The 19,081-nt window shown below is 48.8% G+C and overlaps 1 protein-coding gene across 22 annotated transcripts in view; it reads left to right on the top strand.

The window, feature by feature from the left end:
- The window catches only part of ARHGEF10L (Rho guanine nucleotide exchange factor 10 like), a 100,214-nt gene that overhangs the window by 18,588 nt on the left and 62,545 nt on the right, over positions 1-19,081 (top strand). For 16 of the 22 annotated variants that reach the window (XM_066637842.1, XM_066637836.1, XM_066637843.1 and 13 more), the window contains 7 exons: positions 732-836; positions 3,392-3,676; positions 4,689-4,716; positions 15,999-16,090; positions 16,363-16,446; positions 17,699-17,868; positions 18,482-18,598. In XM_066637842.1, coding sequence (XP_066493939.1) covers positions 794-836; positions 3,392-3,676; positions 4,689-4,716; positions 15,999-16,090; positions 16,363-16,446; positions 17,699-17,868; positions 18,482-18,598 — 819 coding nt within the window. In that variant the 5' untranslated portion in view covers positions 732-793. The remainder of the gene's footprint in view (positions 1-731; positions 837-3,391; positions 3,677-4,688; positions 4,717-15,998; positions 16,091-16,362; positions 16,447-17,698; positions 17,869-18,481; positions 18,599-19,081) is intronic. The other 6 variants (XM_066637856.1, XM_066637854.1, XM_066637849.1 and 3 more) reach the window with 3 other exon arrangements.

Here is a 19,081-nt window from a genome sequence, read left to right as displayed (position 1 = left end):
CTAGGTGCACATGAGCCACTCCATACACTGGGGAAGGCAAAACAAACCCAGAGATCACTAACCAATCTGACCCTTCATGACCTTGTCATGGGATTGTCTATTTACCATCCTGTATCTAATTCTGTACTCATAGAGGGATGGTCGGAGAGATACCTTCAGAATTCCCCTACTGCCACTCTCTAATCGCAATCCACCTTGACGTTTGTATTGCAACCTCCGGCATGGAGAACACGACTGTTGAGACCAGCTTAAACCCAATGAATTTTGTTTAAATAATTATCTGCCATGGAGCCTTTGTCACAGCCTGAAGGCCCCAGGACGAATTTGGATGTTTTAAATTTGAGATCCCAATAGGCAAGCAAGTTCTTGAAAGACCCTTATCAGTGGGTACTAGCAAGTAGGTGGAGTCTTGTGTACGCATGTAGGAAGGTGGGATATGATTTGTCGACTGTTTCTCTGTTGGAAGAACGTGGTAAGTCACTCGCCCTCATGGTTAGAGGATTCTTGTCCTTCAGACAAGGATCATGTAATCGTCTGAATGTGTTTTGTAGCTGTACTTAGAATGTAGTGCACACGGTTTGTAAGACTGCTTGACTTGACATATGTGGAGGTGCCAGGTGTGAGCTGTGTCATCTCCAATAGATTAGAGAGTGTTAGAGAAGACTCGGGAGGAGTGACTCTAGGAAACGCAGGCTCTCTCCTGAACACATTTCCTCTCCTTTTCTCCCTAGGAAAACAGCTGGGGAAGGAGCCAGAAGCATCAGGACTGTGTGTGTGTGTATGAGACAGAGAGATGGCCTCTTCCTCCTCCCAGCTGACCCCAAGTTCATCACTAGGTACTGTTGCCCTTGCCTCCCAGAGAGAGTACTGTGATTTTTACCAGGGTGGTAGAAGTTGCCTTGGTTGACGTGAGGCCCTGAGCATGCCCCCCCCAATGCAAAATGTATCTGGCTGTTTCAGTTTGTTGGCTTTCCTGTAAGCATAGAGCAGGTTTGTAGGCCTCTTGGTTGCTGTGGAAAAACTGAACATGTATTGGACACTTTTGCTGACGCTTTAGAATGTGGAGGGGAATCCAGGTGGGTCTTCAGGGGATGGCTGTTCCTGTTCCTGCACACACCAGTCTCTGGCCTTTCCCTGTGAGTCAGTGGCTAATTTCTAAGAACATAAGAACAGCCCCACTGGATCAGGCCAAAGGCCCATCTAGTCCAGCTTCCTGTATCTCACAGCGGCCCACCAAATGCCCCAGGGAGCACACCAGATAACAAGAGACCTGCAAGGCCTCCTGGGAATTGTAGTTAAGAACATAAGAACAGCCCCACTGGAGCAGGCCATAGGCCCATCTAGTCCAGCTTCCCGTATCTCACAGCTGCCCACCAAATCCCCAGGGAGCACACCAGATAACGAGAGACCTGCATCCTGGTGCCCTCCCTTGCATCTGACAGAGCCCATTCATAAAATCAGGAGGTTGCACATACACATCATAGCTTGTAACCCATAATGGATTTTTCCTCCAGAAACTTGTCCAATCCCCTTTTAAAGGCATCCAGGCCAGACGCCATCACCCCATCCTGTGGCAAGGAGTTTCACAGACCAACCACACGCTGAGTAAAGAAATATTTTATTTTGTCTGTCCTAACCCTCCCAACACTCAATTTGAGTGGATGTCCCCTGGTTCTGGTGTTATGTGGGAGTGTAAAGAGCTTCACTTTTTCCTTCCCATGCATAATTTTGTATGTCTCAATCATGTCCCCCCTCAGGCATCTCTTTTCTAGGCTGAAGAGGCCCAAACGCCGTAGCCTTTCCTCATAAGGAAGGTACCCCAGCCCAGTAATCATCTTAGTCGCTCTCTTTTGAGCCTTGTCCTTTTCCTTTTCTAACCTTTTCCTTTTTTATGTCCTTTTCTAACCAAGGATGTGGGAGTTTTGACTTGGATCCCCATCCCTCCATAGTCCCAGATGTAATGGGCTGGGCTGTGGGGTTTTAACAGTAAGGGAAGGACATTTTATACATGCCCAGTTCATTATTAGTTCTTTTGCATCTTCCAGGGCTGAGCCTTCATCTCAGTTATCCTCACACATAAAATTTGCATCATACAAATGTTGCAAAATGTGATTCGGAGGAGAGTGACTTAGACCTGTGACCACCATTGCAGAGGTTTTCTGCTGCTTTCCTTCTCAGTGTGTACTTCCCCCTGTGTCTGTCTTTCAGTTCTACCCAACACAGTGCTTTGTGGACTCCAGAAGCCTATATGCAATACATTCACACCAAAAGTGACTCCAGGGAAAGGGATGGTGTACCAGACCTTCTGGGAGCTCAGGTGTGCGCCTGAAAGACTTTGGGAGGTGTTTTTGTTTCAGAACTTGCCATTCAGACCACAGATCTGGCCTCCCCTGGGTGTCCAGTGGCTGGCAGCCTTTCTTCAAAGCAAAGCTGTTGTTGGGCAGGTTTGCAGGTGGTGGCAAAGTTTATGCCTCAGCATTAATCCCTGGCTTTTTGGCAGCTGATTGCAGCAAGGCAAGGAGCATGGGCTAAATCGGGAGCAAGTGGAAACGAGATACACTGCAAGGGCCTTTCATAGAAGTGTTCCAAAGTGACCCGAAGAGAGACGAGGAGTGCACTGATCACGGAAGAGTGTGTGTGTGTGTCTGTGTGTGTGTGGGGGGGTGTCTTTGTTGCTTCCACAGGAATACCAATATTTTTTAATGTGACCCACTCCTGTGCCATCAACAGCAGTTGAAACAAGAGCAGCCTCTAATTTGAAAAACTGTAACACCCCCCCCCCACCCCAGATTCATAAACAACCATATTGTGAAGTCTGAGGTCCATATATTGCTATTCCAAAATCGGGATAAAGCAGGCTAGAAGCTGCCAGAAGCTGTAACCACACAGATTATATGAGAGTGATTCCAGGTTGGCAGGGAAGGGTTGGTCGGTCTCTCTCTCTCTCTCTCTCTCTCTCTCTTAGAGAGATAACACGGAACTAGAGGGATCATAAGGGGAGGGAGCCACAGTTCCACTTTTGCTTTGCACCCAGAAGGTCAGTCCCTGGCTTGCACCTCCACTTAGAAGGATCTCAGGTTGCAGCAGAGCTTGGAAACTAGATACTTGCAGAGCTTCTGCAGCATGGCTGGACTGAAAGGACTAGTGGTTGGGGCAGTTAATGGGCATGGGCTGCAGCTCAGTGAACGAGGTGATGCTTCGTATGCGGAATCTTTCAAGTTCGATAGCAGCAGCGTCCCTTGAAAAGGATCAGGTAGCAGGTGAGGAGAGAGACCTCTTTCTGCCTCAGACCCGGAAGAGCTGGTTTGACACTATATAATGCAGCCTCTGTTGCTCAGCTCTTATTCCCTGGCAGAGGCAAATTAATTCCTGTTTCTTCACCTCTGTGCAGGAGACAGGACTGCGCAAGGCACCCTGGAGAACTCGCCGGAGGGGGAAGAAGACACTGGGGAGGCTTTTGACTTCGATGACAGCGAGGAAGAGGGCGATCAATCCCGGCTGGTGGTCAGCAATGCCAGGAGAGAGTTGGGCACTAGAGAAGTGCTGCAAGACCCTCCCCGGAGGCGGCGGTCCAGCATCAGCGATGACCTGGAGCCCTTGGATGACTGGGAAGCTGAGGAAGCCCTCCTTGAAGGGCGGGAGCTGTTGACCCAGTCAGACTCCAGTGCCAATCTCGGTAAGAGCACCCGGCTGGCGTGTCTGCATGAGACTTTTTAAAACTGGTTTTGAGCTGCTGTCTGGGGTCCTTGCCTTCCTTTTTCTCCCCGTGCCCAGGCCGTTGGCAAGCCTCATTGTTAGCAGTCATTAACGTTGCTGACATTGGCTCTTTCCTTCCTACGCAGCCTCCATTTCATTTCATTCTCTTATTGCTTCCTGCGCCAAGTATTGTCCCTTCTTCTAGTTGGTCTCCCTGCCCCTCTGTTTCTGTCTCCCTGCCCTGTTCTACCTGGTACATATGTTTACTGGACCTGTTCAATGAATGCATCTATGCACGTGTGTGTGTATATATAATTGCTCTTCAGCATGCATATTTGCAACTATGACTGTCTGGCCACACTTGCTCGGTGTCGACTCCAGGCAAGTCTGACTTCCCTTTGTTTTGATTCTCTTTCACTTGGGAACATTTGCAGGCACTTCTGGGAAGCCCAGGAGGGAGGTGCATAAGCAGGCAACACACCTCTGCTGCCTTCCCCCTGGAATGGGTCTTTAGAAGGAAGGCTGGCCCTGCACATGGAGGCCCCAGCTCCCCCTCATGCCTGGTCACTCCTGGTAGCCCCTTATCAGAGCTGCCTTGCTGCACCAAACCAAGCACTTGTCCAGTCCAGTGTCCTGCCTCCCACAGGAAATGTCCAGGTGTATCCAGGAAATCCCATAAGCAGGACACAAAAGCAAGAATCCTTTCCTCTTACTATTGTACTGGCTACTGGTCATCAGGATAAACTGAACATGGAGGTTCACAGCTCAGTGCCCAAAGGAGACTCCAGCTTTTAGGAGGCCCTGTGGCAAAAGCCCCCCATGGCATATATTGGAAATTATGTGCATACATGGCAGTCCTCTTTGTGCCATCAGCCTTAGGGCCCATCGCAGCACTCATTGTAGCTCATCTGGGAGTGTTATCTGCCATCGTGCTTGGTTGTGTGGGTTCCCCAGCACCAACTGACTGGCTTTTTTCTTTCTCTTTCTGACAGATTACCTGGGCTCACAGACGCAGGCAGAGTAAGTGATATTAGTGTCATTTGGTGTGCACTGTACATATGATTAAAAAAAAAAATTCAGAAGGAAGCCTCTGGCACGTGCTGCTTGTGGGCTGGGCTCAATAGAGAATTACTCTGCTCTACCTTTGCAATGTCCTACTGGCTTTCTGCAGGGTGAGGGCCTCCTGCACACTCCTCCCTTTGTGGAGCTGCCCCTGCAAAATCCAGGCCTCTGTTCCCCTCCTGTGTTTCTGAGAGTGTCTCTGGGTCTCTTGTGCCTGCCCAAAAGGCAGCACTTACAACTATGTTTCTGGGCGGATGGGAGCCCATCTGCCTGCAAGCAGTGGCCTAATCCTAGGTCTGGTGGGTACTCACCAGTGTGGAAAAGGCACTCTACACATTCTCAAACGCATACTGCTCCTCAAGATGGTTTCACATGTTCAGGACTACGGGTTACAAGTCTTAGTGGGTATGTGCAAGCTCTTGGTTTTAGACGCGGGTTGCCTCTGATTGCCAGACGCAAGGGAGGGCACCAGGATTCAGATTGTGTCTGTTGTCTGTGTGCTGCCTGGGGCATTTGGTGGGCCACTGTGAGATACAGGACTAGATGGGCCTTGGGCTGATCCAGTGGGGCTGTTCTTATATTCAGCTGACAAGGAAGGGCACCAGGATGAGGTCTCTTGTTATCTGGTATGCTCCCTGGGGCATTTGGTGGGCCAATGTGAGATACAGGAAGCTGGACTAGATGGGCCTTTGGCCTGATCCAGCAGGGCTCTTCCTATGACTCAACCTAGTATAAATGAAAACCTGCTTGTGAATGTTTGCAGGATGAAGGCTAACAATGTGACATCTAGCTGCATGCTTTACTTTCCTGCCTGATTAACACGGCTCTCCTGCCCCCTCATCCAGCAGAGGCTGATCTCATGAACAGCCAGCCTTTCTGGATTTTTTTCGGTGTACTTCTTTCTTCTTGGAATGACATTGACCAAAATGTCACTTGCAGTCATGTCACAAAATAATTCATATTTTATTGCTCTGTTGCAGTCGCAAACATCTGTGGTTTGGGAGACTTCTCCTAAAAAAAACAAGACAAAAAACGAGGAAAGAGAGGAAGATTTTCATTTGTAACACTGAGGATGCAACTCTTCATATACTTTCCCTGGAACAAGCCCCACTGAACACAATGGGACTTGCTTCTGAGTAGACATGCATAGGCTTGCACTATAAATTGTCCCACAATTTATCTTTTCAATTTTCAATTAGTCTGCTACTCATTTGCGGGCAGAGAAACGTACAGCAGGGCTTTTCTAACTGGGGCATCGTGACGCCCTAGTCAGAGAGCCCTGCTGACTTTCCCCTTAAGGGGTGAAGGCAGGGGGAGGCAGCAACGCAATCCCCAGGATCGCATCTCTAAGGGGGCTTCAGGGACTGGGATGCACTCGCCAGTCCCTGCAGCAGCCTGTTGGCGGTGCAGGGAGCCCTACTCGAGTGTCTGCAGGGCTTCCCGCAGCTTAAAAAGTGAAAGCACAGACGGTTTTGCAGAAGTGGAGCACGATCGTTCCATTCTTGCTTTTTAAGCTGTGGGGAATCCTGCAGACACTCACACAGGGCTCCCCACACCCCAACAGTCTGCTGCAGGGACTGTTGAGTGCATCCCAGTCCCTGCAGCCCCCTTAGTGATGTAATCCTGGGGACTGCATCGCAGCCTCTGCCTCCTCAAGAACTTACTGGAGTTCAAACTCTCCTAGACGTACCGTAACAGCACCTTTGGAAAGTGTTGCCACTTGTCTCAGGGCAAGTGATACAAAACATCCTGTCTATGTCTCGGTGGCAGACCTCCCCAGCCCCGTGCCCCTGGGCAAAGGTCCTTAATGGCACCTCTTGCAGGCTGTTGCCACCCATGTGCAGATCCACCACCCCCCACTCACCTGAGGCTCATGGAGCCTTGCGTGACCCAAGGCTGCTTTGGGGAAGCCTCTCTGAGGCTCCCCAATACTATAAACTGTGCTTCTGGGAAACTGGAAGCACAGTTTCCGACCCCTCAGGAGCTTCAGAGAGGCTTTCACAGGGTCCTACAGCTTCGCACCCAGGGCATTTGCCCCATAGTATATAATGGGAGGTCCGCAACTGCTGTCTGGGCTTTGTAGTCCTTCTGTTACTGATTCAGCAGACAAGGGACTGTGAAGCCCATGAATGAATGAGGGGATAGATGTCTAGACCTGAGTCACTGCAGGATAAAAGGTGGAGACTTGCAATCCGCTTCTTGCTTTGAAGTGTTGTCAACTCTAGAAAGGACCCAAGGCTTGTTAGCAGTTGCAGGCTAGAAGGTGCTGGAGACTGGCTGTATTTAACACTTCTGTGTGCTAGCAAGCCAGCAGTGGCCAAAGGGTTAATCAGCAGGTAGTGCCCTCCCTTCCCCGCCATCAGGTCTGGTTTGGGCCTTCTTTCCCAAGGTGATAAGTCAGGTAACTTTGGGAGAAAGCCAAAAGTGCAGTTAGCCTTGAGAGACGGAGGCCTTCCTGTTTCATGGACTGGTCTGGCAGCTTTCTTTACTGGTGCTTCAACAGTGCTTTACTCTTCAGGTACAGCAGGCAGGGAGAGGGAGGGAGATGGGCTCAGCCCCTCCTTTGTCTATTATAGGAATAGGAAACTGGCAGAGTTAAGCCCTGATTCTAAGATGGGTGTGTGTGTGTGTGTGTGTGTGTGTGTGTGTGTGTGTGTGTGTTCCCCAGCTGACTAAGCTCCCACACCCTTCTAAAATGCACCGCTGCTTCTGTGTGTGCCTGTTCCTCTGTCATTTCCTTACATTGATATCTACCAGTTGCTGGAATCCAGTCTTGATAAAAACTGTGTTTCATTCAGTAGTTGCTAAAGATGGTGTGTCGGGCACTCCAGCGTTTTGTATTAACATGATGATAGAGAGGTTTTCCCCTTCACATTTGCTGTGAATGGCAGATTCCTGGCCCTCTTCCCTACCAGGTGTTGCATCAGAAACTGTGAATCTCCCCTTGGTCCAAAAGAGGCAAATGGTTCTATTTTACCTGTGGTGCTTCTGTGCTGATCGTTGCATTCAGTTCTACAGAGGCATTGGTAGTTTGTGAAACGAGATTTTGTGTTGCGTGGAATTTCGCCTCTGCCTTGAGCACACTGAGGTGGCCTTGGGCGAGCTGCTCTCCTGTGTGCCTCAGAGTGCAATCCTAACCAACTTTCCAGCACTGAGGTAAGGGCAATGCAGCTCAGAGGTAAGGAACAAACATTCCCTTGACTTGGGGAGGCCTCTGTGACTGCCACCCAACTGCAGGATGCAGCATGTGCCCCATTGGCACAGCTGTGTCAGCGCTGGAAAGTTGGTTAGTATTTGGGCCTCAGTCTTTCCTAGCTTCAGTATGGGAGTAATACTCGCACGCCTTTCAGGGTGGTGGTTGTGAGGGCAGCATCAAGATAATACTTGTGAAACACTTTGCACGCTCGGAAAGTTACAACAATATAAGGCATTGTTCTTTGTTTAGAAGGTTTACACGCAGCTCCCTGATGAGGTGCCTAATTGCCCTGCAACAGGATTTCTGTTAGCTTAAGGGCCATGTGAGATGTGGTGTCAGAGATGTGTGGATCTCTCTCATTTTGTGGCCAAAAGTGCCTGGGGGGGGGATTTGGGATTGGCGGTGTGGCATGGAGCAGGATCCAGGAAGGGCAATGACTGTAGCTCAGTGGATGGAGCCACTGTTTTGCATGCAGAAGGTTCCAAGTTCAGTTGGGGATGGAAAATATTCCTTCTGCCTGGAAGCCTGGAGACCTGCTGTGAGGTTGCGTCAGCAATGGACCAATGGCCTGGCAGAAGGCAGTCCCTGTGCCTCTCTGCAGCCTGGGGGAATTTCTCCCATGCTCCCTTCCTGTCCATAACTGCCTGGAGAGTTGGGGCAGTCTTGCAAGGAGGGCAGATACTTGGCTGAACTTTTCCATTGAAATGGATGCTTTCCCCAAATTGCCTTCAGGCTGTCTTGAAGTATGAATCCTTGTGAGGATCAGAACAGGGCCAAGACATGTGTCAGAACCTTCCTGTAGGAAGACTGTAGGACTTTTGGGAAAAGATGAGTCACTGGGGGTGAAGAGGATTTCTCTTCTCGGACCTGAATTGGTCGATTATTGTTTAGGAATTTCCATAATGCTATTAAATATTGTTTGAATGCAGCTTCCCTTCTGTGACGGACTTTTTCCTGGTGTTTAGGTTTAAGACTGCTTTTATGGTGTTTGGTATAAATATTGACTTTATTTCCTAATGGTTTTGTAATTGGTCCTCTGACTTTAGAAGGTTGAGCAACCTTTAAAGCAAATTTCACTTTCCACATGCTCAAGCATGCTGTGTTTAAAATATATAAAACCTTACTGGATCAAGACGGGTCATTTATGCCAATGTTCTGCTTTTCGCAGTGGCAACCAGATGACTTCTCGAAGTCCCCCCTTCACGATTATCACCCAGGGAGTCACAGAGAGATTAGGGGAAATTCCAGACCCTGGCAGGAGGCAATGCACACCCTCTTTCACGAGCCTAATCCTTGAGGATAATGTAGTCTGCTTATAACACCAAAAGCACCCAGGTTCTTTTGAAATACATTCCTTGGTCAATAAAATGTATTGCACTTAATCTTCAAAACAGAACTTTTTTTACAAGAAGAGGTTAGTTCTTTAAGAACATAAGAACAGCCCTGCTGGATCAGGCCATAGGCCTATCTAGTCCAGCTTCCTGTATGTCACAGCAGCCCACCAAATGCCCCAGGGAGCACACCAGACAACAAGAGACCTGCAAGGCTTCCTGGGAATTGTAGTTAAGAACATAAGAACAGCCCCACTGGATCAGGACATAGGCCCATCTAGTCCAGCTTCCTGTATCTCACAGCAGCCCACCAAATGCCCCAGGGAGCACACCAGATAATGAGACCTGCATCCTGCTGCCTTCCCTTGCATCTGACATAACCCATTTCAAAAATCAGGAGGTTGCACATACACATCATGGCTTGTAACCCATAATGGATTTTTCCTCCAGAAATTTGTCCAATCCCCCTCTTAAAGGCATCCAGGCCAGATGTTATCACCACATCCTGTGGCAAGGAGTTCCACAGACCAACCACACGCTGAGTAAAGAAATATTTTCTTTTGTATGTCTTTAAGGGAGTCCTTGTTGCTCCATAAACATTAGCATCATGCATTTTCAGTAGCATACAAATCAAGAAAAGTTAGCTAGCTTATGTACAAGATAGTAAGGTTACTAACATTACAGGACAGTCAGCAGCATATTGCTCCATAAACTGCCTTCTAACATGCTCCAGCATTAGGAATGCTAACCCAAGCTTCCTTCCTCTGTCCTCTTGTTCTGTGAACCCACACCCAGATTTTTACTTCAAATTAGAAATAACCACACCTGAATAGCCTCAGTCTTCTGCTTGGCAACTTGCTTAAAATCTCTCTTAAAGGAAAGGTCACTTGCCCAACCCTGTGACCGCCCCCCCTTCAACTGGTCCTCAGATGTAGACTGCCTCTGAAACTGGATGTTCCACATAACTGTCATGATGTCATAGCATCCTCTATTCACATTGCAATCAAATTGTGTGATTTCACAAACTCAGGGAGCGCCTGTGCACCTGGGGGCTGCCGTTTCTTTATGTGAGAATCCTGTGAATTTGGCCCCTCTTGCCCACATTGTGGCTGAAGGAGGGGGGGAGCCTGCTGGGACCTGAGGAAAGGAGGTCCGACCCTGAAATTGCAAGAAGGGGGAGAGATCTTTACAGGAATGATGTGTGGAGGAAATAGCAAGTGGAGGATTTCCAAAGTGTCCTGGGTTGGAGGATCACAAGTTCATCACATTTGATCATGAGAGAAGCTCGCTACTGGCCTCTTGTGGCAAAATGAGGGGAAGACACTTGTTTTGTTCTGCTAACTGAGGTTATTTTATTGGTCACACTTCCAAGTGGGTGGGAAACTCCCTGTTTTGTACCCTTTTCTTGCGCCCGAATTTGACAAGGAGTGGACTGGGGCTGACTCAAACAGATAAAACTATTTATGTTGCAGAGAATGTGGGTGGTGAGCCCCTTCCTTTTCCTGCAATTCAAGACCTTGAGGTTGCCCAGTTAAATTGATACGCATTCAGGAACAAACTTCTGTCTGCCCCTCCATGCGACTCCTTCAGATGGCTCTAGAATGGGCAATTTGACATTTCCTGAAGGATGACATCATATCAATGTGGAGTCTCTAAGAACCAGGAGGGCTCTGAAGAGTGCCCAATTCTGAGAAGCGAACTGGGGGAGGGGGAGTTGCCTTCCGTGCTCTGCTGGGCTTCCTGGAGGCAGAGCTCTGGACCAGATGGTCTTGCCTTGGTCCAATCCAGCAGTGTCCTTATCCCTGGCTTTAGCCACTCTTGCACTGTGGCAGAACAGGAGGAGGGCACTTGACCTATGAGGCCCCTTCCAGTGGGGAGTTTTGAATGCCCTTCCAGGATATAGGACTAGCTGGCCTTTGGCCTGTGTTTGTATGTGAGACACGTGTCCTTGCCTTGGAACACCAGATTCTCAATGTGGTGGCAGCACTTTGCAGCGTGGTTGTGATCACTACTTAGCTTCTCCCACTGCCCTGTCCTGTCAAGGAGCGATGTAATACTGGAGGCATGCTATCGTCCTCTGGACCAAAAACCTGAAGGGGACCTTGAAATGAGGAAACAAATCAGGGAGATATCAAGGAGAGACAAGGTTGTAATCATGGAGAACTTCAATTATCCTCACATCAATTTGTGTTCTGGTCATGAAAAAGAGACCAGATTTCTTGATTTGCTGAATGACTGCGCCTAAGAGCAGCTAGTCATGGAGGCCACCAGAGGACAGACGACTTTCCACTTTTTGTGAATTTAATATTGTGCAGTACTCAGGACCTGGTTAAAGATCTAAATGTTACTGAGCCATTGGGGAACAGTGACCATGCAGTGATCTGTTTGTGACCATGCATGTCGGGAAGAGTGCCAAGCAAATCTGACACAGAAACCCTTGACTTCCGAAGGGCTGACTTCCCTCAAATGAGGAGGCTGGTTAGAAAGAAGTTGAAAGGGAAGGTAAAGAGGGTTCAGTCTCTCCAGAGTGCATGGAAGCTGTTTAAAACAAGAGTAATAGAGGTCCAGTGGAAGTGTGTACTGCAAATGAGGAAGGGTTCAACTAAGTCCAGGAAGCTGCCAGCATGGCTAACGAGCCAAATTAAGAGAGGCTGTACAGGGCAAGAAAGCTTCCTTCTGTAAATGAATGAGGAGAATAAAAAGGAACATACACTGTGGCAAAAGAAATGTAAGAAGGTGATATGGGAGGCCGAAAAGATGTTGCGGAACACGTGGCCAGCAATATTAAAGAGAATAATAAAAGCTGCTTCAAATATGTTAGAAACAGGAAACCTGTCAGAGAAACGGTTGGCCCTCTGGATGGTGAGGGAGGGAAAGGGGAGAAGGAGGGAAAAAGGAGACTTGGAGATGGTAGAGAAATTAAAAGAGTTCTCTGCATCTGTCTACTGCTTCCCAAACTGCTCCTCTTGATTAATGGATGGATGGATGGATGGATGGATGGAGGTTAAAAGAGGATGGTTGGTTGGTTGGGTATGTAGGTAGGTAGAGGTTAAGAGAGAATGTTTTAGACCTAATTGACAAATTAAAGATCAATAAATCACTGGGCCCAGATGCATTCAACCCAAGAGTCATTAAGGAACTGAAGAATGAAGTAACTGATCTCTTGACTAAAATATGCAACGTGTCCCTTAAAATGGCCATGGTGCCAGAGAATTGGAGGATGGCAAATGTCACGCCGATATTTAAAATGGGAAAGAGGGGGAACCTGGGAAACTATAGGCCGGTCAGCCTAAAGTCTATTACAGGTAAGATGGTGGAATGCTTCATCAAAGATAAAATCTTAACACACACAGGTGAACAAGCCTTGCTGAGGGAGAATCAGCAAGGGTAAGTCTTGCCTCACAAACCTTTCAGAATTCTTTGGAAAGGTCAACAGGCATGTGGATGATGGAGATCCTGTAGATATTGTATATCTGAATTTTCAGAAGGCATTTGATATGGTCCTACACTAAAGGCTGCTGAGAACACTCAGTCAGAGAATTAGAGGGCAGGTCCTCTCCTGGATTAGGAACTGTTTGAGGAGCAGGAAACAGAGTGGGTGTCAATGGACAGTTTTCACAATGGAGAGAGGTGAAAAGTGGTATGCCCCTCGGATCTGTCCTAGGACTGGTGCTTTTCAATCTGTTCATAAACGACCTGGAGGCAGGGCTAAGCAGCGAGGTGGCCAAGTTTGCAGATGACGCTAAACTTTTCTGGGTGGTGAAGACCAGAAGGGATTGTGAGGAGCTCCAGAAGGATCTCTCCAAACTGGGAGAATGGATAGCTCTTCAGTCCAGAAAAGAGGTGCCTGAGAGAGAACATGTTTGAGACATACAAAATTATGCAGGGGATGGATAGAGTGGATAGATACTCTTTTCCCTATTGCATTACACTAGAACCTGGGGACATCCATTAAAACTGAGTATTGAGAAAGTTAGGACAGACAAAAGAAAATATTTCTTTACCCAGAATGTAATTAGTCTGTGGAACTCCTTGCCACAGGTGTGCGGTGAGGAGGGAGGGAGGGAGGCATTGCAGTGCTATCTTGTGGGGAATGCAAGCAGTGCAAGGGTGTTGCTTTTGGGCCACTCAAGCCCTTTTCTGCCAAGGAGGATTCCCGATTCATGAACCTGGGCTGCAGACCTCCCTAGGAGTAAGATATGTATTTGTATACATGTTTACCTGAGAGTAGTTCCATTAAATTAAGTAGGTCTTACTTCTGAGTAGACATGCATAGGATTGGGCTTTATGTCCAGTTGAATGTAGTGGGGCTTACTCTTGAATAGACAGGTCTAGAACTGCACTGACCATCTCTCTTCCGTATCCCAAGGAATGAGAACTTTGGTCTTCGGTCAGTAACCCAGAACCGAAGTGTCGATGACCTCCAGCCTGCTGTAACACAATCATCAGTGAACTCCAGCAACAGCTTTAGGGAGCAGGAGGCAAAAGGAGGGGAGTACTGACTGATGACACTTGCTTGGACTCATGAGGTCTAGAACCTTGAAAAGTGCCACCTGAGATGTCAGGATTCAGCTCAGATCTGGCAGGCAAAAATTCTTAGGGCTCTTCAAATTTCTTTTTTAAATGAATGAAGAATTCTGCATGTCCACTGCTATTTTTGTGCTTGAGGGCACAATCCCAGGCAGGTCTACTAAGAAGTCCTATTGTGTTCAATGGTACTTACTCCCAGGAAAGTGAGGTTAGGATTGCAGCCTGTGTTTCCTGACTTGTCAGAAGCTTGCCTCCCACTGCCCCTGCCGGCTCCAGGAAGCTCTGCTCCTGAGCCACAGGCTTATGCTGGCAGCATGACTCCCTTATCGCTCTCAAGCGGTTCTCCTTTCGTTTTCCTTCCCTGAGCATAAGAGGCTTCTATCCACCCACCCATTAAGGGAAGGAGGGAAAGAGGCCGCTTGGCAGGGCTTGGTGTCTTCAGACCCCTGAAGGATGGTCTGGGAGGAGGCAGCTGGCTAATGGTGGGTTGGAGAGACAGCAATATTGATTGCATACTAACTCACCTCTGCCAGCGTTGCCTTGCATGGTCAGCACCACGTCACACGGGAGAGAGGCTGTTTCTTACTGCAGTGTGCAGAGGCTGCGGAGGAACCTGGCTAGGGGATACGTTCCGGGGCAAGCTTGGGGAGCTGGAGAAGGAGCTGCAGGGCCTGGCCGTGAGGGTATGTAGCCCTGCCCAGTGTCTGGATGCTGCCTCCTAGCTTGTGTGTGGAACCAGAGAGTTGGGGCCAACTGCAGCAAAGTGGTTGTGGGGGCTCTGCAGCAAAGCCTGCCCTGGGCCCTTCGTGGTGCAACCTGCCTGCATGTACACTGCTTGTTCGAGGTTCCCCAGGCTGGGTGAGTCCTTGAACAGCCTTCTGGGTGTGGGCCTTGAACAGTGTCAGCCTGGCTGGTGGTGAATGCACAAGGGAGAAGAGGTGTGTATTGTAACACAACATAAAACCTCAGAAACATAAGGTTAATCTAATGTCTAAAAAAGGATATGCTGCTTGGTTTTTGCTTGTGCTTGGGCCTTCTGTCAGAGGAGGGAATCGGGTCTGCTCCCCCTTAGCTTTGGCAGTGTGGCAACCTTGGGACTTCTCACACCATCGTAAGGGTGGGCAAAAGGTAAACTGCCCATAACCTCTGTGTAATTTGGAGTGCGGTAGATGACAGTTTGAATGACAGCTGTCTCTCTGAGCCACAGGGCAAGCTGAGTATCCCACAACCTTTGTGTTCCCTGACTGTAAAGACAGAAGACTGCTGAGCATTTGTCCAGGGCTTTCTGAGTGCACAAAGTGCTTGACTTGTATCAGCCTGATATTGTCTGTACAACCACCAGCCGTAAATGGCTGTAAGACACATGTTGTCGTCCCTATTTCGCAGATGGGGAAGGGTGAGGAGAAGTCCTGCTTCGTGGTTCAGACCCTGAGCCATGACCTTGAGCCAGTTCTTTGCTTGAGGGGCTTTGTGTTTCAGAATGCAGATGGATCCTTGCAACTGCAAGAAAAATAAATAAATCTGCCGCTGTGAACTTTGTGCTCATTGCTCATCTCTCAGCCTTGGTGTTCTTCACCTATAAAATGGGACTATTCAGTGGTGGCCCTTGTACAGATCCCTGTTCTGTAGTCACTCAGGTACAGACTCGGATTTGTTGCCTGTGTATGGCTGCATAGATTGTCCCCTCAGGTGCCTCTGGAATCTTGCCCAGCCTTCCCGGTTGCTGTCTTGCCCTTAACACGACTTGCTGGATCTGGGGGTTCTGATGAGAAAGCAGAGTTGATTCTTCAAGCCACCTGTGGTGACCTGAGAAATAGCAGCCTTGCACGAGGGAACAAAGTTTAGCAGATTTGGAGCAGTGCAGTTAAGACAGTGCAGTGAGCGAGGGCCGGCTCATCCGTGTGGCTGAATGAGGCGGTTGTCTCAGATAGTAGAGCATTTCTACCTCTGCCTGTCCAACTCCACTGGTGCTGCTGCTCCTCCCTGGATTAAAAAAGGATGAAGGGGACAGAATGGTGTTACTTGTAACCTGCCTTTGAGTCTTCTTTAAGAGAAGGGGATCTTTCTTGGTAGTGAGGAGATGTGCACAAAGGCATCCAGGATGAGGGGGTTTTGGATTGACAGGACCCCTGGGGAAATGGCCAGGTTTTCAGCAGAGTTTCAAGCTACCCTCCTGATTTCAGGTTCCTGGGAGTCGTCAGCAATGGGGACGTGGTCGGGAACGCACAGGCTGGGACGCGAGCCTACAGCTGGAAAAGGAAGAGTTTCCGGCGAGGTATGGCCTTCGATGCATGTTGCTGCGAGTGAGAGAGGGCAGGGGGAATACATTGTTTATTGCAGAAGTGTGTTTGTAGTTTAGCACTTCAAAGTTCAAGCCTCATTGTCACATTGCCTTACCTCACAGTCAGCTTACTGGTTGACAGAGGCTGATCCTGGACCGGCTCTGCACTGAGCACTCTGGAGAGGAAAAGGTCTCCAGTTCCTCCTTCCGTGGACCTCATCCCACATTCTCCTTTTTTTAGCTTTCCACTGTTACTTTCGTTCCAGGGAATCAGTTTAATTCCCCAGCCCCGGAAGAAGATGTGATCTATGATGATGTTCCTTATGAAAGCGCGGACCCGACTCATTGTGGTACGGCCCTTCCCGCAGTGCCTCCCTCAGGATGCTGGGTGTCATGTCTTCTATTCAGTTTTACTTTGCTCACCATCCTGCTTTGTCCTAAGCCCTCCACTTTTGCATTCAGCGCACAGTCTGTCTATGTGCTGTGTGTGTGTGTGTGTGTGTGTGATTCTTGATCTCTCTGTGTGTACAGTTTTTCACAGGGTGTGAGTACAGTAGCAACTTGACCTAAGTATTGCTTTTTCAAGGAATCCAGTCACCCACCCCAAGCTGCTGTTCAGTATTGCTGGCAAAGCTTAATCACCAAGCACTTTTAGACTATATTTTCAGTAAGCAAATATCTGGGATCCATCTGCACGTTCCTTTTCGAGGCAGTTTTTCTCTGCTGTGCCTGGAAGGACACCTGAGCTTCCACTCTAATGGCTTCCACACTAGTCTTACACTGGAATGGTTTTGATTTGTTCGTTGTTCATTTTAAAAAGTTTCTGTTTTGGTTTTCACCTCAGAGGACGCGAAGAAGCTTATGACATGTTTAAAATTGCCATCCCTAGGACAAGTTTAAAATTGTCACGCCTTTTTTTAAACAGAATCCAGACAATGCAATACCAAATAGTTGCATTTCGGAGTTGCTGTCCTGTGTGTGGTTGTGTTTATCACCTACAATGCCGTTGCAGTGCCAGCCTGTTGTATTGCTATTGAGAAGCTTTGAGAAGTATTATGCCTTTAATTATAAATGTCCAGTTTGCAGGTCCTACCTCTTTTGTTGCATCCTATTGATTGTGACTGAGGGATTAGTGAGGAATTGTCTCTTAGCTTCTGTTCCCCAAGGAAGGTGGCTTTGATTGCTGGTTTTCTTGTGAGTAAACATTAGAGAAAGATCTTATTCATTGGGCAAACATAACTAAGCGTCCAGTGGAACCTCAGAATTCCACTTCCAACGAATAGTGGAAAAGCATGCTGCAATGGTACTGAGAGACACTAGTGTGGAAGTTACCTGGGGTAAATGGTTTCATCTCTTTTTGTCCATCCTGTGTCTGTTTTTCTTTCCCCTTTAGATGCTGCTTCACTTTGAGTTTGGGGGGTCTCTTATTTTCTGCCTAATCTTTTCCTTCCCCCTCTCTTTTCTGCCCTTGGAGCTGTCTTTTTTGAGCACCCTGAGCCATCTAGCTCCACCATTCTTGTCAACACTGCACTTTCAGACCATGCTAAAGCTCTGTAGGCATCTGCTAATTGAGGCTGTGCGCTCTTCTTTCTGTCCTTCCAGATTCAGAGAAGAGCCTCATTTATGAGGATGTCCATCACGACAGGGAATCACAGGAGGCTGAGGATCTAGGCTGGAGCTCCAGCGAGTTTGAAAGCTACAGCGAGGACTCTGGGGGGGAGAACAAGCTGGAGGCAGAACCCACGAAGCCAAAAGTGTCCTTCCAGCCGAAGGTAATGGGAGAGAGATGTGCAGAATCCTGGTCCCCAGTCAGTGGCTCCCAGTTGCACCAGAGAGCCCCAAGGAGAGGCAAAAAATCTCTGGTGATGCAAAGCACCATCTAGGTCTGCCCCCAAACCCCCCCTCCCCCCCCCCAAAAAAAGCTAAGGAGAGCTTTAGGTTGCATCCACGTCTCTGGTGACTGGAAGATGCTGAAAGCACTACCAAGCAAGGAAGATTGATGGGGGAGGACGGGAAGGAGAAAAGGGAAGGAAAGAATTCTGAAAAGTGGGTGAGGGAGGCTGCTGTGTTTGGGAATACGACTGGGATGAATTCAAATCTCTTCTTCTGTTCTTGGCTTAACTTTAATCATGAATGAAATAAGGGCTGTGAGATGGGGGAAGATTTTTCTGACCAGGGTATGGGGCATAAACTCCCCCCCCCCATCGAACATCCAGGCTGGTGAAACAGGCTTCTGGCTGGCACTTGTCCTCACACTGCTGCTCCTTCCGTGTCTTGCCTTGCCTGGGCCTTGGCTTGGAGTGTGGCTGCTCACCTGGATCTCTCTCTCTCTCCCCCTCCTGCTGCTGCTTCCTCTCTGCTGCTGCTGGCTTTTGGGGGTGGCAGCTTTCTCCAGACCTGCATAGGCTAAAGGAGAGATACACCAGGACTAAGAGGGACATTCTGGCTTTGAGAGTTGGGGGGAAGGACATGCAGGAGTTGAAGCAGCGATACGATTGTAAGGTACTGTCCTCCTTCCTCTGGCTCTCCAATGTGATTTGCCCTCCAGTGCTCCATGTCTGGGTCCTGCAGTGCATGTCTCTTTCATGCCAGTCCTTTGCCCTTTGCCTCTGTGGCTCTTCCACTCTGCTTTGCGAAAATGAGCGTCCACCTCTTGAACAGCCCTACAGTTTGTCAAATCTGCTAAGGGGGCTGGGGCCAGAACTTGGGCTGTGGGGAGAGAGAAGATGCGCTGCTTGCACACAGAAGGCACTGGGCTCAGTCCCTGACAGCTCCTGCAGACCAGGCTAGGGAGAGGCACCGCTTGGGAGAACTGCAGCTGGTCACCGTAGCTGCTGTGCTGAGGAAGGCAGGCTCATCTGACATTCTGGCGTGGGGGAGGGTCACTTGAGTCATAGGGGGTGCAGGGAGAAATGAAACTGTTCCCCCTCAAAGCTGTCCCAAACGTGTCATTGTGACAAGTGACAGAGCAGCCCACATGATCAG

This window comes from Tiliqua scincoides, chromosome 9 (genome assembly GCF_035046505.1).
Source record: "Tiliqua scincoides isolate rTilSci1 chromosome 9, rTilSci1.hap2, whole genome shotgun sequence".
Lineage (NCBI taxonomy): Eukaryota > Metazoa > Chordata > Lepidosauria > Squamata > Scincidae > Tiliqua > Tiliqua scincoides.
Note: the sequence above shows the minus strand (reverse complement) of the source record. Positions and strands in the feature narration are given on the sequence as shown.